Source organism: Chiroxiphia lanceolata, chromosome 3, assembly GCF_009829145.1.
Source record: "Chiroxiphia lanceolata isolate bChiLan1 chromosome 3, bChiLan1.pri, whole genome shotgun sequence".
Taxonomy (NCBI): Eukaryota; Metazoa; Chordata; class Aves; order Passeriformes; family Pipridae; genus Chiroxiphia; species Chiroxiphia lanceolata.
Window position 1 is genome coordinate 66,993,208 of NC_045639.1, and position 21,444 is coordinate 67,014,651.

The window sequence follows — 21,444 nt, forward strand, 5'->3', positions numbered from 1 at the left end:
CTCTTCAGATGTTTTACTTCCACAGGCTGCTGCACGTCACGAGTCCTTAACAAGCTGGAACTTGGCAAAGAAGGCCAAGTGGCGGAAGGAGGCTGCGCTAGCCGCGGAGTCAAAAGCAAAGTAACTTCATATGAAATGCCAAAGGCCCTTCCAGGAGCAAAATTAACTGTTGCTGAGAGCAATTAGCGAGTTTCACCCATACACGGACAAGAGTATGCACACACTGGAGCCAATAAGGGTAGTTACAGCATCACAAAAAGAAAGGGAGGGTCTCTTTTATTAGGAAGATATTTGGTGTACGTGCTGCATATAGTTAAAGTTAGTTAAAATGTTTTGCATATGCTTAAAAGCAGTAATTCAGTTTAAAGGAGATGAGGTAGTTTTGTAAGAATATCAGGCATCTTTAGTTAGATAATGACAAAATACTTAAACCCACAAAGTTTTCTATCTGGGACAGTGCCTAGTTTTTCAGCACGCAAATCAGACAGTTTGAACTCATTTGCATCAATGCTGTATTCAAAACGGTATTTGCATTTCCTAGTTTAAGAAGCCACACTTATTGAACCACTAAATAAATACGATAAACATCTGTAAAATAGGTTTTATTGGTTTCTGTACGGTATTTGGAGACTTAACATTCCATAATATTGCATACTACTCATATGTGTTCTGTTAGGGTAATGGGCCTTTGGCCTGGATTTAAAGATGCACTATTACTATCTGAAGTTAATATAGGTAATGTAGTTTCCACACATTATATGAAGACATTGTGTCGTAAGTTGCTGAAATTTCTCATTCCAGATTTCAGAAAACTCTTAATGTCACAGTTGAAGTTCACATATCCATTTTCACACTTATTACAAAAATCTTCAGTTGTACAATTTAATAAATTTAAACCAACCGAGAATTAACCACAGAGGAAAGACAATAGTGCATCTTTACTATTTTCTTAAAGACAGGTCCAACAATAAATAGTTTCCAGTTGCAAACTTGTTCTACAGCTAACATTTCTGTGCCAACATTATCACTATTTTCTGATTGCTGCTAGCAACAGTGTTCAAAGCAAGTACTAGAAAATTAAAAAGTTGTATGAACCAGTCCTTGGACAAAAGTGCAATGATGAAAAAATTAGATATGATTCACTGTAACAAGAGAAGGGAACTAATAAAAAAATCTTATGCTCTGCATAGTTGCATAGATTAGCTAGTTAGTATTCACATTTAAACGGAACAAATGGTACCCTTTTAATAAAACCAAAACCCTTTATTTTTAAATAGACTTTGTAACTGATGAGGGACTTCAGATTCTGTCAGATAGCAAACTTTAAGACACTTTCATATCAGAATTTTATTTGGTTTTTCTCTCCATATCGGTTTCATCTGTTTAGGCAACATAATCACAATCATGCCCCTTCCTGCAAATGAGTAAAACAGAGTTGACTTTAAGTCATAATCTCTGATTTTATATTGTATGAAGTAAATCCAGTGATAGGATAGGAGAGGCCATCCTGTATATTTATCCTTTAAAGGATTTTCAGCATTATTTTTTAACAATTTTAGGGTAAACCAAATGTTGAGTTTAAATAATGATTTTCATTATCCAAAGTTCACCGATTTTAGTTCCCTTTTAAACTGTTCCATTTAAATGTATCAGAGGTATGAAATACAGTTTATCTAAATGTGTAAAGTGCAGTCACTAACTGTTCACACATATAGAACAATATATTCACACAACTGAAGACATTGCTTCGAAATAAATAGAATACTTTAAATGTCCCCTCTTTTCTTCATTTTCAAGTCTTTCAACCAAGACTTTCAGAGCTCAGATTTGGTTTAAATAAGAGAGGCTTATCTGAGAGGCTTTTTACAGGGTTCTTCAAATAAAAAGCAGGCACAGCTGGTTGTGATCAAAACAAGGTTTTTAGAAACAAAGAAATACCCTGTTACCTGAATAATCTTCTTACATTAGAACAATATTGAAATTCAGCATTTGCTACTAATCTCGGTAGATTTCCATGATTGTTACCCTGTACTTTGATAGATGGGGGATGAAGGGGGGAGCATGTGAATGCAGGAAGGTTGGTGTATGAAAACCTAAAACTATGAGAGTAAAAAGGGCATAACTACAATCACCTAACATTATACGAAAATTTGGCAGGTGTACTCAATATTAACACACTACTCAAAACTGTTGTATGCTGTACAAATCTAGGTTTAAAGTGTCATTTGCTAAAATATCTCATTATTCAGAGTTCATAAAGTAACAGCACTCCTATATACACTTCTTATACTTCTATCTTCCACTAAAAAGACTTCAAAGGGAGGTTTCTTCCCTCCCAGTTACATCTTAGTCAAAACTGACCATTAATTTTAGAAAATCCACTTCAAGTCCCACATTCAATTACAATATAGAATATATTGCTGTAACAGCAAAGTGAAACATCTTAGAATCTTAACTTGCATGTAAAAAAAATTCTAAATATAAAACGGTACTGTAAATGATACCACCTTTAACCTGTATTTTTTCAGTGCATTAAAATATTGTTTAGTGACAAGCACAGTGCCATGGGTGAGTGATTTGAAGTTTAAACTGCAGCTTTTTATGAAGCATGAAATGCTCTCATATGTCAAGGATTTCACTTAACCCAGGAGTTTGATGGTAATACATTAATTACAGGTAACAAAAAAAAGCAATACTTCAGAGATAACCCAAAGTATTAATTTCTCCAAACAATATATACTACTAATACACCAGAAACACTACTTATATGCAAGTTGAAGCAGAGCATACATTTTTCTGTATTCAAAACTGTTAACATAAAATATCAGAATTCTATTTCTTTTAGTGTTTAACAGCAAACATGGTATATTGTAGAGCCTAAATATTTAGATGACAATAACTTCTAGTTAGTTTTGGTGTCCACATACTTAATGCTATTTACAGTACAACAAACTTTTCCTTCAATTGGAAAGGAGTGACTCACTATTCATTCTTCACTGCAGTATTTCTATTGTCTTAGCAAAAGAAAACTGAATTCGTTAACTTAAGGAACAATTCAAGTGGCGGTAGCATATTTGGTCAAAAAACAACACCTACTGCCTAAACTTTTAAGAAGCTACTGTACTAGAAAGGCAAACAACGTTTCTCAAACTAAAGTGGTGTTACCACATTTTGACAGAAGACAGCTGTAAACCATCTGCTTGGTGACTTGTGCAAATCACCATCTCTGTCATTCATAATTGCAGCATTCTTGTGGTAACTACAGCAACTGCTTCCACTGCAAAGTACTGCAGTTGTGGTTGACTTGTAATGTCATTTAGCAGCTTTCATTACAGAGCCAACATCAAATGACCAGCAAGCTCTCTGCTGATTCCAATTTGAAAACTTCTGAAGTAGTCTTCTTCCCACATAATTCAGGAAAAACTTTTTCATATATTCAGTATTATATCAGGTAATTAGCATTATATACGTATATCTATTATGTCTTTAAATACATTTTATAAATAAACTTCAACAGTGTGTTGTAAAGTAAGTAATGCATAAAAGTTTCACAATTTAAATAAATATTTTTCACATTCCAATTCAGCTTCTTACAAGCTCTTCTTTATTTCATGCCTTGGTTTTGAAGCAATGTTTCTGCTTCAATACAAGAGGTAGATTTGATAGAGACTGGGCAAGTCAAGCTTACTGCCAAAAATGCAACTGTCAGTAACTGTATTGCTGATATGAAGTTTGAGACTATATGAAAAATTCAGAACCACTACCTAAAATTCTACCAAGTCTTAGCTTAACAGTTCTTGTTAAATCACACTTAATGCTTTTAGACATGATTACTCACAGTTGTTTTCTGTACAGAGGAGATAATGAAAAACACAAATACAAAACAGAGAACAGTTGTCTCTAACACAATATATGAAAGTGCATGAGCTGCTTCTTCATCTATTTCTGCAAAACATATTCAGCTTTTCCTCTAACTTTGGCCAGGAAGAAAAGACCTCTGAGAAAAAAAAAAACAACAAAACAACCAAAACCCAAACCGTACAAGTGTTTAAATTTTATGCTTGTATTCACTTCAGTAGTTTAGAGCTGGAAACCCTCCATCGGAGCCTCCTGCTGTTGAAACACAAACTGCTGCTGACTTTCATCCACCTGAGGTGCAATACTAGAGTCCTCTTCTTCAACACCAAAATAATGTTCTATAAGTTCAAAAGCCTTTTGGTAGATCTCTTGGTTTTCATGCCTCTGAAGAAATTCAATTTTATCAAGTCCTAAATTCAAAATAAAACATTTTCAAAAATCTAGTAGCTTACATGAATGATGAATTCAAAGAGAAACAGCTTACAGCATGGTACTTCTTAAATAAAAAAATGCAATCCCAAATCATCTCAATTAATTCAGTATCATTGATTGTTAATTTCCTAACCCATGTATTTCTACTTAATTTTCTGCTGTCCAAATCAATTTTAAAACTATGCTAAAAGCATATCGGTTAAACTGGGGAGCAGGCTGTAGTATCTCCAAAGAAACATGCCATGCCTATAAGGAAATTGAATCTGTATAGAATTAGGATAGCATAAAACTGTTTGCTATAACAATTTCTCATATGCCAGTTTCTTTTCTTTTACTCTTTCAGTCTTCCCCAGCTCTAAATTATATCTCCAGTCATGTAGTCGTCACTGGCACAGTCTGGTATCTTTTTTCAAATGTAACTGGGAGATTTGAAGATATTATCTTTCCAAAGGCTTATCATGTGCAAGCTAGAGGACATAACCTCTCCTCTGTTGGCTGAATTAAATCTTTGGCTGTCAGTTAGGTTGATACAAAATTGCTGGTTAGCTATTTTAAATAATTCAATTTTCACTTAAGTTGGATTAAGGCCAAGATAAAGGCCTAAGTTAAGAGGTAAAAGCAGTGAGGGTGATATAATAAACTGTTTTCCCTTCTTGAACTTATACTCTGCAGCTTCAGCAGCCTATGCCTAAGTGGTAAGGGAAAAAAGAGAACCTAGATATTCAACAGTTAAAATTATGAATGAACTCAAAATCTGGAACAGAACAAATTTCAATATAGTATTCAGTGTTTATTCCTCTTAAACATTAAATTCCAAAGTTCTTCAACTATGCACTTGATTTTAGAAATAAAACTCTGTAACAGGCAATTCAGATTCAAAGACTGCTTTACAGAAGAGTCACTACCATCTAATCAGATATAATGTGGTCAACTAGAACTGTTACTAGCAGTTTCTGAAATACAAATGTCTGCCAGTTTTGTTGGGTCAGAGCTACAAAAAAAATAACTCTCCATAAATAATGCCAATTTCATTATAAGCCAATTTTAACACTGATTTCGCTAAATCAAAAGCCTCCAGTCTTGGATTCCACAATTAGTTTTGACAGTCTGCCTTTAAAACATGGTTCAATTCAATAACTTTTATAATAATAATAAGAAAATACTATCACAAGGAAAAACTTGCTCAGTTTTATGGTCTGAAGTTGATTTTGCTGTTACTGATATTTACTATGCTAAAAAGTGATCCAACTTTGGGAATCAGTAAAACAAACCCTGATCTTGCACCCCTGTTGGTAATGAAACTGTACTAGTCAGGACTATGTATTGACGCCTGAACAGAATAGGCCTACCTTGACAAGAGACTAAACATTCTCTAATGGAATTCAAGGGATAATTGATATGGGGAGCATGGAATGGGGTAATAGGGTTGGGGAATGTGTGTAGTTACTATGTTAAGGGTAAGGGGTAAGGGTAAAGGTATACATGTTGCTGTTTTTTAAAATCTACTTCTGCTATATAACTATTTATAAAACTTAGAAAAATTAGAAAAATCAAAAAACTAAAAGGACCTTAAGGCATCAGTATTAAAGTTATAAAAATTATATTTAGGAATAGCTGATAAACTTATGCAAAGAATGACTCCAATAGACTAGGACACCTGTGTTAAAATACTTCTGAGAATGTTTCTCTAAGGGGACATTTCATAAACCGACCACAGATAAAACACCCAGATGTTTTCTGTATTTAACAACTTTTCCCACCATGTTACATTACTTCATTTATGATATCTTATGTCTGCTTATGCTTGAAGTAATTCTTGTAATAAACTTACCTACAAATTTCAAAATTACTCACAATGGTTTTATTTTTACAGTCTGGAATACAGAAGTTCAGGTATGTAGTTTTATAAGAAGTATTTTCTTACCATATGCTTCCTCTATAAGGGCACAATAAGGATTAATGCCCATTCCATTTTGTTTAGACTCCTGTTCTCCAAGACGCAGAATATTTTCAAGTCCATTTAAAGCCACCTGTACTATTTTTGAATCCATCACGGTGAGGAGGTCACAAAGAGGCTTGGTACAACCTAGTGCTACCAAATACCTTTGTAACAGAAGAAAAACAGAGGGAGGGGGAAAGAAGAACTGACAATCCAGCACGTTTATTCTGACATGCCAGTCTACTACTATTGGTACTTACTTTTGCTATAAAAAGTGGTTGAAACAAAAGAATTTCTAAAACATGCAACAACACAAAGATAAACTTAGCCTGAAATGGAATAAATATTACAATTTATCTTAATAAGAAAATTTAACGTGTGTATTCCTAATTGGAGTGTGGAATCCGCAGCCTTTTCAACTTCTTTTCACTTATGATCTTCAGATGGGTTTAACTGAATATAAAAGTTTTAGCTGAAAGTTCTTTTCTACGGTAGTCAAAATTTTGTAGTAGTAAAGATATCAAGTAAACATCTTAGATACACATAAGAACATTGGACACTGCTCTGTGCTAACACAGTCCACACTAGAAGTCCATGAAGATCTTAGCATCACTTGCAGTAAAGGGAAGGACATAACTATAAAGAAAAAATAGTGGGATTCTGAGTATCTCATTCCCTTTCCCAATTTTGAACAAAATTGTGTATAAATTTCAGGCAGTCATAACCTGTGTCCCTGTTTCCAGTGTGTAAGTAAAATGAAGACAGCAATGTTTGCCTAAATATAGTTTATTTAGTAGTTTTAAATTTCCTGCAGTTAGACAGTAGTACCTTGAGGACATTAGAAGGGCTAAAACCTCACGACACTGATAATATAACTATTTTTGATGAGAAACTATTGTTATGGTATTTCATGCACATTTACTATGTCTAGAACAGTAAATGTTTGAAGATCCTGAATTAAAATTTTTTAAATGCTAAATATTAAGATTATACAAGTGATCAAATTAAAAAAATAAACAAAAAATACCAACACACTTTACCTCTGATAACACTTAGTGGTTATAAGAAAACCAGGATTATTTACATTTTAAATAAATGGACATGCACTTATTGCAACAGATCTCCCAAATATGCTGGAAGAGTTATCACACCACTTTCAGTTCTGGTTTCCAAATAATACAGTAATTTTGAATCAGTAATTGAGAAGTTGATTTATAAGTGATGATGATGCTGACAATATTCAGAGAAACCAGAGAGTATTTTATTCTGGCAATTCAAGAAGTCCTATTTTTGCAGCATATAATACCTACTGACAGTAAAATTTTAACCAAACTCAGTTCTGAAAAAGGAGTTTAGATATCTGCTTTAAAATAATACTTATAGTGAGTTTAAAATACATGTAGAAGCCACTAAAATTCCTGAAGTCTCTCCACAAATACACAATCCCACTGCACAAGTTTTCTAAATGACCCACCCAAATTTTTCCATTTTCAAACACTGAAACTGTTCATCAACTGTTCCAATTGTGTTTGGCAATGTAATATCAGCTCTGGAAGATAACCCTGTGAAAGCCTTAGGTGTAATACCACTGACACAAAGCAGTATTGGTCAATTTATTAAGTTTGCTGCACGTATTTCTCTCATTTTTCTGAATTTCTATGTTTAGTCCCTGCACAGCTCCAAGAATTGAGGCTATGGTTTTCTTGCTATGATTGTCAAGATTCAAATCCAGAAATCCAAATGCCCTAGAGAAGATACTTAGGCAGAGAAAATAGTAACATGCACAAACTTACCTGATCTGTTCAGGGGTTCCTCCTGATGTTGCATTAGTTATGGCCCACGCTGCTTCTTTTCTGGTGCGAAATTCAGCTTTTTGAAGAATTTCAATCAGTATTGGAAAAATATTTGCATCTATAACAGCCTAAGAGATGAAATTGCAGTATTTTATGATAATTAATAGAGATTTCAAAACACTAATAACCTTAAGTACAACAGTTAGTGATGGCTGCTGATATAAAAGCAAAGAATATTTTGTTAGAAGGTGCCATACAAACTAGAAATGCTAAACTGAAATTCAGAACTATTCTGACACTGCACTGCAGCAGCCATTACAATATGTTCTTTTTCCATTTCTCTGTTTGTGGTGGACAGGACACTGCTTACTGGATTGGCTCATTTAAAAATCACAAAACACATCCTTGGTTTTTGAACTGAAGATCAAGCCTTGGAACAAACTTTCATTTTAGTTTTGAGGTCTCCATAGAGAGAATATGTCTGTAATCGGAGACTTCATTACATATTTTAAGTTACATCAAGAAGTAACATTTTCATCTCTGATTGATGTAGAAGAGAAAAAAAAATCATATTGAAATATGTCCCCTGATCCAGAATTCTCATTTGTATCCATTAGAATCCTTTTTTAGGTAGCTCCAGACACTTGCAACAATAGTCAGGATTTTAGTAATTTCCACAAAAATACAACTCAGCACTGATAAAATTACACAGGTTTTTTATCAAAAAAACATGATCAACATTCCAAATCGGTCCACTTTTCACTGGACAAATTTATGCGAGACGTTTTGTTTCAACTTTTTAAAAATGTTTCTTATTACTTTAATACATATATTACAATGCAGAATACAATTATAGAGAATGTAGCAGTAGGTGATGCTCCCACAAGGAAAAATATAACTCTTCATATCAGATCTAAGAGAAGTATCCTTTTGTTTGTTCTATAAGCATAAGTCAAATCCCTTTGAGAGAAATTTACCAGCTTCACTGGTACAAATCATGACAGCTATTTTTCTTTAAAATAGTATTTCAAAATTTAGAAGAAAATATTTAAGTTCGGTAAAATTATAGACACAACTAAAATAATGCGGAGTCAATGCAGTATCTACATAACTGTCCTCGTGAAGGAAAACAGGTGAAGTAGTAAAATGCAAACAAAACCAACCAAGTAACACGTTCACATGCTTTACCTGAATCTGAGCTCTGTTTCCTGCAGTTATATTAGAAACGGTCCAGCACGCTTCTTTTCTGATGGATTCCTTGGGACTACTAAGCAAGTGCAAGAGACAGGGTAATGCAGAGCAGTTTAGAATCACCTAAAATAATTTGAGAATTGAAAATTGGGTTGCACAATATACATATATATATTTTAAAAAAAAAGAGTATTTTAGGGATGACTTCAAAAGATTTTGCAACATGTTTATATTATACAAAGTATGATAGACAACATCCTGCAAAATTTATGTGTTCAATGCTCAAGTGCGCGAACTGACAATCCAGCAATTTCAAAGAATCTGCTTTCTGTTAAGTTCAGACCAAAAGACTTAATAAGGCTGCTTAAGGCTAAAATATGAGTAACTCAAAATAACTGAGAAGTGTACTAGTAATTTGTAGTTATTTGTTGTTGGTTTTTTCTTTTTAAGAGACAAAGGTTTTCTGTGTAATTTCTTAACTCCAGAAGAGAGGATTTTGCTCACAACTTATGTAATTAACCTTTTTCCTTATTTTGCTTTTACACTAATTCTGTCAGCATCTTGGACACCGTTCTTTTTAAAGCACGACCTGACTTCATATTTTCTGCATTGCTTCAAACTCAATTACTTTGCCTAAAATTAAAAAAAAATAAATCTTTAGAACAAATTACATCAGTAAGACTACCGCATACAAATACATAGACAAATTGTGTATCACAATTGCTTACAAGTGAAAACTCTGACTGTCTTTAAAGACTGAAAAAAGGGGAACCATAATAACTAACTGAACCCCCAGTAAAGAGGAGAAAAAAAAATGGGAAGCAACAGTCAAAGTACCATACAGGAACAAAGCAATCCACTGTCTACAATGGTGTAAAAAAAAAAGTTCATTCTCGCATTAATTTAATGTTTAAAATAGCAGCCTAAATTGTCAAATTAACGATAGATTTCTACAGAGCCTCTTTCAGTGACGTATGCAGATATCTGTACTGGACATGTATTTTGCCACAATTTTTACAAAATTCTGTCTTGCCAAATAATTTTTTTTAATCAACTAATCTTACCTGTGTTTGGATATCATCCCCAGTAACAATATTTCCAACTGCTCTTAATGCAGGGGATACCACCTTGTAATCATTATGCCTGGAGACAAATATTAAATTACTTGATATTACCAAGTGTTAAAGTATAATTTTGCATTTTCAGTGAACTACGGTTTCCTTCAGGTGCTAAATTTTTAGTTATAGAAAATACTGCATTACTTATTACACCTCCCCTCTGTTTAGCCAACTTTAACTACTGCAAGCCCACAACTGCATTGCTGATTCAAAGAAAGGACATCCCTATGGAACAACACAAATTAGAGCAATCTATCAGCTCAGCAGATCCATTTCACCAAGCTCAAGGGTTACTAAATACAAGACTGGAACATACATCATTCCACATCCACATAAACAAAAGGGGTGTTATCTGGTGTATACTAAAACTTAATAGCCTCCCTTTGTTAAGCGAACTCCCCTCTTTTGTAGGTCAATAATCCTAGAAGCCAGTACACATGAAGTCCATGTTCAGTTGCCTGAGGTGTGGAGGAAGGAAATTACTCACTTGTCCTGGAGCTTCTACGGAAGAGAAGCTCACCTTCACCTCTTCCGACAGCTATACAAGTGAGCTTTTCACAGGGAACTGTGCTGAGCTGTCAATACTGGGAACTACTATCCCTGACCCACTCTACAGTCTCATGTGAACACAGGGATTTAGTCTTCCTTTCAAGGAAAATAATGAACCATAAACCAAATATACTGGAACAGTTCAGAAGTGGTTCAAGCCTGCCTCTGGACTTTGTTGAGTCCAAGAACTGTCTATATTGCAATTATATCTCCTAGAAAGGAAAATACAACAGTGACATTAAAACAAAAATAAGATAAGAAATTAATTTCCAATTCAAGTTTGGTCTTCAGTCTTCACCCTTCTATTCCTATATGTATATGAAATCTTGCATTAAATTTTAAAGAATACAAAGGAATACTGTGAAGAAAACTTTTTTTCACTGTCAGTCTCAGGAATAATCCCAAGAGCCAAGCAACCTAGCAAGCAGCTTAAAAGGTTTCGGACTGAATTCATGTTCATTGCTTCTCACAAAAATAAAGACTTGAGGTGAGAAAAAAGAACTCAATTTTAATATTAACAGTAAGAGATCTATTTGGTGAAGAGAATACTTACATAAGCAACTCTACCAATCTTCGACACACTCCAGAATCAATAACAGCTTGAATTTTATCATTGGGACCATCTGAAAGGTAGGAGAGGGCCCAGCAAGCATCTGCTAACACATCTGGGTCACTGCTGAACAACAATCTTGATAAAACATTTAAACAAGGAGCAACCTAGGTTAAAGAAAATATTGCATAAAATTAGGTGTTCCGTATTTTTCAAGTTTCAGAGAACACTCTGCAAAGGCATAAATGTGCAAAACTATTTACTGCCAAAGTACACAAGCTCTTTAATGAATCAGGACCTAGGTGGAACACTTTCTGATTAACTAGATATTCAATTCAAACTGGCAAATTGGATCAATGCTGATTCACAGCCTATTTATTTACAGATATTATATTAAGTATATAATTGCTCAGCTTAAACAAAACACATCTGCTTTTACAGGTAAACAGGTGATCAGGAATTACTAATGCTTTTTTTAATCACTTAGAGAACAGAATTCCAAAGAAATAAAATTAGGTTTTTTTATTGCTGTCTTTGTAGGAGTACTGGTAGTTACTTGCAATAACCAACTTAGAGTAGTTCAGAGGACCCAACACTCACCAAACCAATCAAACAAGCAATGTCTGATTTCGGTTCTCCCTGCAGCTGTGCCCTCTGCCCTTATCTCCAGTAATATACACACAGACAAAGCCAAATAAACTAGACCATCTTAACACCATTTGGAACCTGACAGGTTTCTGCTGTACACCTTGGGAATTTCATATTCTTTGCAGAACTTAATTTTTTACCTTACGTGGCTTATGCAAATTCAGCCTCCATTACGTGTCCAACTGGTGCTATTGCAAAGGGTAAAAAGCGAAGGACCTATTCTTATCAGCAGCTGCTTACAGGGCATCCTTTTCCTCTGAAGTTTTGTGTTCAAGTGGCAAGAAATCTTATTGTTTTTTCTCTACCAGAACAAAACACTACTAAAAAATTTAACTTAGGCAGAGCAATTGTGAGGTAATTGATTAACTGACATCAGAAATCCCCCCTTTCTGTTATTATCTGTTCAAGAATTATTAAGTACCATTACTAACTCATGAGGTCAACTTGTTCCAGATCAATGATTAATTAACCTCTCTTTTACCAGCATATCCAACGTTCAGTTTTTTCATGTCATTAACCTTACCAGGAATTAATTTCATATTGAAAATAAGAATCTAAAACTCCTACTATCCTCTACAGTGATCCTGTCTTTATAACCACATACTAGTGAGAAGAGATAAAAAGAGGAGAGCATACAGGCAAATCACTCCTGTCGTCATATTCTGATTTAACTGCATCTAACAGAGCAGAAAACTCAAAATTTTAATCATGCAGTGTGCACTCACAATCATAAAATAAACAAAAAAAAAAATTAAAGAAGCTTCGATCATAACTCATATCCTCCAAAACAGTTCTGGAGAAAATACAGCCCCAAACGGTTTGGTGCTGAATGTATAATTTGTCCATCATTTCACACTAGTGAATGACTATTTGCATTTGACTAACTATAGTCTCAAGTTTTTAGGTGATGGGATTTTATTGTTGATAGGTATCAAAGTAGATGATTTTTCCCAGATACAACAGACGGACAAAACTGTGTGAGGACATTAAAAACATAAAATGGAGTCTATATCCAGATTCAAAGATTCTGTTTGTTATAAAATACTACAAACATAAGTATTCTTTAGCTTTCTGATTTCTCAAAATTACTACTTTATTATACCTTACTGAAGTCTGGAGGTGGGTTCTTTCCTCTGCAAAGATTTGAGAGAGCCCAGACTGCATTTCTAGTTGTTGTAAGACGATTCGAATTTGTCAACAGCCTGTGAAAGAGAGACAACAATAAAAATAGTAATTTCTTATTAAAAAGTTAAGTAATTTCATGTCTATTATTACCAACACTACTTCAAATCTGGAAGAGAAGTCCTATTACTGGGCACTAGTTGAAATTTCTCTTCATAGTTTACGGGCTGCAGTCTTACATTTACAGTCCTAAAATCAACTGAATTTCAACAGATTATTTTGTGGGGACATCTCACTGTATATGCATATAGAGCACAAGCATATAAAGTAAACCATTGCTTATATGAAAAATCATTCAACTAATTTTTCTGAGGGTCTTTAGAAGGGGCACGCAGGATCACTCTCGAGGAGAAAAGACAATGCAGAAAGAATCGTGTCTTGCAGAATATACCACCTAAGGAGTCTTTCTGCTGTGCCTTTTGCAGTCGGATATGTCTGTCTCGTATTGGCCTCATTAGCCACCAGCGTGCCTGTACCAATAGATAGAGCCTTCCTAAATCTTTGTCCGCGAAGCCTGGCCATGATGATGATGATGATTAGAAGGGGCTAGGAGATGTGGCCCTCCCTTGAATGAAATTTGATAGACTGAATATCTGAAAAATCAGGTTCACTTCCTGATGTGGACCAAAATGTCTAAAACAGTTAATCCTTTAAACCCTTGATGAAGGCAATCACACTCTTCTCTGTTATTTTAAGCTATTTTACAATTTCATTACTTTAAGAGGTAATAAACTGGACAAAATTCTTGTTGTGCAATTTTTTTCCCTGTGATGAAGCTACCTTCCATACCATCATAAGCCTATGTAAAGGCTGGAATGATATTCCTAATGAAGAGAAATCTTCTAGTGGAACACAGCTCATGTAACAACTACTCTCTCAGCTCATCTCAACAAGCAAATGGATAAATAGGAAGACTGGAGCTTGGAGCTACCAAAGGTGGGGAAACCACCCTATTGCCCAGTTGGCTGGAAACACACAAGTGTGAATTAAATCATGGCTTCCAGCCTATATATCCAGAAATCTGGCAACACAGAGATCTGCATAACACGGACATTTCACACCTGTGAAATAACACTTCTCTCATTTCGCAAACATTGGAAAGCTTCCAGTCATGGACTAATTAATTAAAAATATGCATGAATCTCACACAATCCAAAACACTTAGATTCATAGCGACATAATAAAAAAAGCAGCATTCTCAATTTAGAAAAAAGCTTATATTCTTTTCAAGTATATTTTAAGTTGAAGTTGACAGTTATCAATACATGTATGCTATAGTTACAGTATTAGTTTACAATACTTACTCCAAGAGGGGTGGTAATATTCCACAGTTCAAAACAAAGTCTCTGCATTCTGCATTATCACCAGCAATGTTCCCAAGAGCCCACACTGCCTTAAAAAGCAAAGCATTCAAGTGAATTTATACATGCTTGCAAATCTACTTTTACAGATAACCTATACTTTCTACCGCAGACGTTATAGAATAGAAAAAAATCCATGAGGGAAAAAAACACTGACAGTACATTTTTATCTTTCTAGAGACAGATCAACTGGTAGCACCCTCTCTAACCCCACACACCCCAAAAAAGACATTCATAAAGGAATTTTAAGGAATTATAAAACCCCTCAAGAAAACACTTACTTGCTCCTGTACATCTTCATGTTCTGAACTAAGCAACTTAATAAAAATGGGAACAGCTCCAGTTTCAATTACAACTTTGGTGTGCAAGAAAGTTCCAGATGCTATGTTTGTCAAGGCCCAAGCTGCTTCGAACTGTTGAGGAGCACAAAGATGACCATGTTAAAACACTCAGCAGTGAAATTTAAATTAATGAAATACAGTTTGACATTAGAGCTGCAGAGGTTAATTTTCCAAATTTTTTCCTATGACACTGAAATGCAATTACTTTTAGAGTACTTTCTATTCAGTAAAATACTTGGCATTGACAAAATCTCTATTTAGTAAGAACCTTCAGTAGCTCCATTATTTTTATGTTTTGGCTTACAGCACTAACTGTAAGAAAGACTTCAAATCATTATTAACTAGTAAAAATCCCTTTTGTTTACTCTATATTAAGTTAATTTTGGTACGAATGTCCACAAGGCCTAACTGCCATTCCCATGGGCAAGTAGACACAATTAGTTACTCCTACCGCTAATTAGATATTTCGCAAAGATTTTCTATTTCAAACAAGTCTTTCAGTTTTCTGCATTTTTTATTATTTTCTAAGATTTCATCTGAAAAGTACTAAAAAATATTCAACACAAGCAAAACATCAGTGCTGATGCTTAACATACAACTCTGCAAATCCTCTTGAACATCTGTTTTCAACACCCAACTATTTGTGCAGCTGAACACATCACTCTAAAGACTACTGTGAAATTCGCAAGAGTCAAGTCACAATTTTAGGAGCAATAACTAAAATGTATGGCTTTAGCGGTTAAAAATAATCAAATGTGGTTATTAAAAAACCCCACCAGAACAACATGCGCTTTCCAAAGCTCTTTTGCAAGGTTTCTAAATCCCATTCCAAACCCCCAATCAGTACCAGCCAAACTCACTTGCAGAGTGTAATTCTCACTCCTCTCTAGAAACTTCACAAATCTCTGTACTACTCCTGGTTTTTGTATGACTTCATCTATAGGTGGATTAGGTTCTAGGGAATAAAAACAAACTTATCTGTGTAAAAAGATCAAATAAATTACTTTTTCAGTATAACACAAAACATATATGATCTGCAGTTCTTATCATAATTTCATTCAACCATTTTATTTTCAAATGAAGGAGTTACTTCTTTTGACTTGAGAAGACTGCAGGATCATCACTACAGAGTGCTACAACTTAGTAAACACCCTATTATGTATAATAACAGTAACACATACTACTGTCCATTCACATGTTAGTAACACAAAACACTGTTCCTTCAACCAATAGCTCAGGCCAGTGGAAGAGCAATTATGATTAGATACTATTCTAAATGACCAAGCACACCTTTGCCTGTCATGCTATACAAATACCAGTTTAAATTGAGACCAGCATGTCTTACAGTCCCTACAAAAACAAGTTGCAAGTGTTCTTTGGCAGGCATATAATTTTTCTCCCCTTGATTACAGAATGAGAATCAGCAACTGAATCACTGCAACAATTACACACGTTAGTGTGCAGCTAGTTACTGCCCTGGACACCTCAATCAAAACATCCTTGTTTTTGTTATTTTGTCCGAAAGACTTAGCATTAGAATAACGAAGCTTTCTGTATTTAGCCATTAGGTCGGAACAGATTTGGCACAGTTTCTCTATAAACAGAACTAGAAGTTTCTGAAAGCTCTATTTTAAAGTTAAACATAACTAAAGGTTAAATGACTGTAATTCATAATAAGAGAGAAAGAAGCAAATGGAAAAATCAGCCAATATTTCCCTACCTTTAGATAGCAATTTTCTGAATTTCTGAGTTGCTGTGAGTTGTTGATCAGGATCATCTGAAAAAATCATCTGTACCATATCTACTGTAATAACTTCTTCCTAAAAATGCAAGGAAGATTTCTTATGTCTAGTACTATGTGCATTAATAGACAACATTCCAAACACACTCTAAAGTATCTACCTCTGGAATAGGTACAGTAGAGCTGACATCAGGATCCTGAATAGGACTTTCTACCATAGATTCTTCATTTCCCGGCAGAGAAACATTTCGGCGTTTAAACAGCTAAACGAAGGAAAAATATTTGGGAGATGTTAGAACTTACCACAGAGTGGGTACTGGTGACATACACCTGAAGAAACGCTTTCACCAATACCAGTCAAAGAATTCTAACTATTCACCTTCCTACTCATCCATGCAAAGGGAATCCTACACAAAAGTTTAAATAGCATAAAGGAGAAAAACACTACTATATCTATATCTTGACAAACTGCACAGGAACACTTCAGATAGACATTTAAAAACTGAAGTTCTTATTAGTTATCAAAGATCCATAAATTTTTCCACTTGCAAGAAAAAGAAGATACAGATCTTTTTACTTTGATTTTTTTATCCCTTATAATTAGCATTCATTTTTAAGCAGGAAACAGTACTCTACAAGCTACTTTCCCCATTTTTAGTTTATAGGTTAAAATCATCAACACATAGCCAATGTTTGTATTTCAGCACACTGCATTCCTCCCCTCAACTGCATTTCACACAGAGTTGTAGAAACATTAAACTAGAAACATTATTTTAATACAGCTGGAGAAAAAATAGCATAGCTTCAAAGGTGAACTTTCAAACTATGTAACATTAAACGCTCTCTGCATCCAAAAATTCCTTTACAATTGGCTGCACACACTGCCTATGCTCAAAATACATACCTGCACTGTAGTATTTAATATGCTATGTTTAATGAGTGTCTCTTCATTTTCTGGCATACAAGCAAAACCTTCACATTGGCCTGTTCTCTTCTAGAAGCCAAACCTAAATTTTTATCTTTATTCCAGTATTACACTTACAGCTACTGTAATTAACAATTCTAAGCATATTATGTTGGTACCTTTAAATATAAATGATAGAATCTCAGTCCATCGACTAAGATTTCACCCGTAAGCATAAGAATGAAACCACCTACTAAATCCTGATGGTTTTGTCCTCTAGGTGTCTACAGACCTAGCTTTCTGCTGCTGTACATCTCCAAAACTGCAGAAACAACTCCATGTTTACATCTAGCTCTATTTCAAACACGAATCTAAAACAAGGCATTCTCTCCCTTGTTCAACACACTTCTGATTGGGCATAATCCTGGACACAAAACAACTGCAGAATCTGAATGTAAATAAGGTTTAACTCCATTTAAACCCACAAAGGAAGAAGAAAAAACACTTCCTCTTCTGGAAGAGAAGACATTCTTTCTAGCACTTAACAAGGATGCAGAAGCTCTTGATGTATAAACTGTTATTGTTTGGTCTATCTACCACTCATAATTTCTTCTTGAACCAAAGCAGTCTCATCTCCCTGCATAAATTTGTTCTCCCCACTTCAGGAAGAGCTTCAAAACACCAGTCCAACAAACTAGGATCAAGGAGAACATAACAGTAGTCTCATTGTTACAACAGTCAGCATAGGAGAGGAAACACACGTTATTTTCATAATTTATCTAGAGAGTGTGTAGTACAAAATACACAAACAAAACTTTCAGCAGGAACTATTATCCATTCACAGGTAAATGCTCCAGTATCACACCACTTCTGACTTTTACTTTTCTGGCCCAAATAACTTAAATTCTTTTGCCATGCAGTAGCACCACTTTCCCACTAGATGTGTAAGCATTCCTCAGAGTAGACTGTAGATAAGTGCCTGGGACATGCTTTAGGTCTTGGGAGACAATTTCAGCTACTTTAGACCGACCAGAAAAACATACTATATTCCTTACCTTCCTGGCAAGAATCTACTAAACATTTTGGGATCAGGAACTACTACAAACTATTAAATTATACAATGTTCCACATAGTCTGATCACTAAGTGAGGACAACTGCAAATGTTTATATAAAAATTCAGGGACATTAACTGGTAGCCACTTTATTAAGTTACTGTAGGAGACCTCTTGGGCAATTTGCACTATGGTATCAAAGATGAAAATAATCCTCCTCCTTCAAACAGCAAAACTTTGACCCACACTCTGGAAGAGAATGCAAGGTTTCAAATCCTTACTGGAAACAAGAGTATTCTTTCAGTCCAGTCTCACATGTGTAAACCTAGACTAAAGATTAAAGTCACAGGTCTCTCCTCTGTGTGTCCTAGTGACTTAAAAGGGCTATTTAAAGTTAAAAGTTCACTATTTTATGATGCTATTAAGATATGCCTGGTGCTTCCCAAGACTGCAAAGAAACCAGAGATTCAACTTGGAGCTCTGGATTCTACTCCACGGGATGAGTCTGCTCAAGTCCCTTCACATATCTGAATACAGCTTCACAAGCACTGAACAACTAACAGCTCATCAAGATACTTACCTGCTCCTCTCTTTTCTGTTTCCGAAGCTGGATTCCTTCCTCCTCTCTTCGCCTGCGCATTTCTTGGGGATTATGTGCATTATTCTTGTAGCTTTTCATTCTGAAGTTATCTTTACCTGGGCTTGCCATGTTGTCTATTAAAAAAAAAAAAAGAAAAATTACTCCAAAAGGTCAGACTGTGCAAGACAAACCTGTCATCTCTTGTACTACAAGAGCAGCAGCTATATATTCCTGTATTTGCTTGCAATACCCAGTTCATCAACAAAAATCTTTAAGGTAGAAATCACAGAAAAATCTTTACCTAGATAGGCATTTCTAAACTGCAGATTAAAGTACAGTTCATCTCAAGGACCAGATACATCATTAAAGGGCATAAGCTACTGTAAAAAGAAATTATGGGTCTTACAAGCAAACTGCAAAACAAAAAGCAAAGATATTATGTTGCTAAATTTTTATTCTGTCAGCAAGTAAAGAAATTTGCATTTCTCCTCTCATAAAGACGACATTAAATGTATTACTGATAAAGACAAAACCAAGAAGAAAACCTACAGTAATTATTGCTTCATTTAATATCTTATGGCATTGTTTCTTTACTTTCACTATCTCGCAAACACAACAGGATCTAAAGGTTATGTTACATTTCCTTCTAAACTGTACACAGAAAAATATTTTAAGGGTCAGTAGCACCCAGATGGGCATACACTCACATTCTCCATCAACTTCCATGCTGAGATAATTTGTTTTCAGTTCTGGGTTTTTTGTTTGTTTGGTCTGGGGTCTTTTTTATATCAGCAGCACCAAGGACTGCTGAGCAATAAACACAAGCTACGAGAGCAAAATAGACTGCAGACTTAGGCTGACATCAACTAGATACCCCAAAGACTCAGCTGCCTGTTTCACCAAACGTATTTGCTTCACAAGAACCTAAGTAAACTACTGCCATCTCTGGACCACAACGCTAAGTGTGCCACTGTCTAAAGCAAATTTCTAGCAACAGTCACATAACTTTGAGGTATAATTTAAAAAGATAACTTTTCCAATAATGCTACTGGGCTTAACTAGTCCTAGAACACAATCCCTTTCTCAATCATTCACACCTTGCTAATTCAGTTGTGCCGATAAAACTGTCAGGCCAAGCAAAGTGTACATTCAAAGAAACACAGTCACCAGCTCTGAAAAGAGTTACAGAAGGTCAGCGGGAAGGAAGGTCTCATAAAAACTGTTTTCAAAAAGAAAAACTTCCGAATTTATAGCTTCTTCCCTCCCCCCAGGGGTTTTGGTATAGACATCATAAGGGCAAGAAGACTGGCAGCCCCTGGTTTCATACCTTCGGCATTCAGATTCAAGAGAGCCTGCACTTCTGTGCTGCAAAACTACACCCGTTTTATCACCAAATTCCTCCACCCACCATATCCTGCATCTCGCCCACCTGCTGTGCCTAGACTAAGACCTATCATGCTACTTTTTTTTTCCCTTCCTGCCTCCACAAGGCTGCCGCCCCCTCCCCGGTCGGACGCTGCCCACGGGCTTCGCACCGGCCCAGATCTCCAGGACTGACCAGTCCGAGACCATCAGGGCTGACCTGGCAGTCCGAGGGGACGGACACCCCCCTACACACACCTCGGCCACACACAGCGAGTAGCGAGTCTCTTCACCCGCGTCCCCAGAAGAAGGAGTGGGAAAGTCCCCTCCATCAGCAGCAGGGGGGGGGAAGCGGGATGACGGCAGAGCCCTCTTGACCGAGCAGGCGGAGAACAGCGCGTGACGACCCCGACCCAGTCCCGGCCGAGCTGCCGTGCGGGCAGTGCCCAGCCAGAGCCAGAAAGAGACCGGCCTCCGCCGGGGAGCCCGGCTGCACCGGGCACGCCACGCCGCCACGCCACGCCACCCCGCCCCGCCCCGCAAGCGGTGCAGCCTCTCCTGCCCCTGCCCGCCGGCTCTTAGCGCTGTTCCGCCCTTACCCATCGTAGCGGAGCCGCCAGGCGCCCACCGCCCTCCAAGCGAGAGCTCCCCGTCCCGGAACGCTCGGCGCCGGCAGCGTACCCCGGGTCAAGATGGCGGCCGCCGCCCCGCCGCGCGCCGCACTGGCTCGGGGGCCGGGCCCGCGGCTCCCGGCAGGCTCTGCGCGGCACGCGCCCGCCCCGGCTCGGGAAACGGCACTTCCTAGCGGGAAGAGCGCGCGCGGGCAGGGCAGGACAGGGCAG

The 21,444-nt window shown here is 36.4% G+C and overlaps 1 protein-coding gene across 1 annotated transcript; it reads right to left on the bottom strand.

Moving 5' to 3' along the window:
• Positions 1 to 587: 587 nt before the first annotated feature.
• On the bottom strand, positions 588 to 21,349 carry KPNA5 (karyopherin subunit alpha 5). The gene is made up of 14 exons (XM_032682018.1): positions 21,202 to 21,349; positions 19,241 to 19,374; positions 16,865 to 16,966; positions 16,683 to 16,782; positions 15,823 to 15,917; positions 14,903 to 15,034; positions 14,565 to 14,653; positions 13,181 to 13,280; positions 11,434 to 11,597; positions 10,278 to 10,356; positions 9,211 to 9,336; positions 8,023 to 8,150; positions 6,215 to 6,393; positions 588 to 4,268 (listed from the first exon to the last, which is right to left on the bottom strand). Exons 1-14 carry the CDS (start codon positions 21,203 to 21,205, stop codon positions 4,081 to 4,083), a joined length of 1,620 nt encoding a protein of 539 aa, XP_032537909.1. The 5' UTR covers positions 21,206 to 21,349; the 3' UTR covers positions 588 to 4,080.
• Between the last annotated feature and the right edge of the window lie 95 nt (positions 21,350 to 21,444).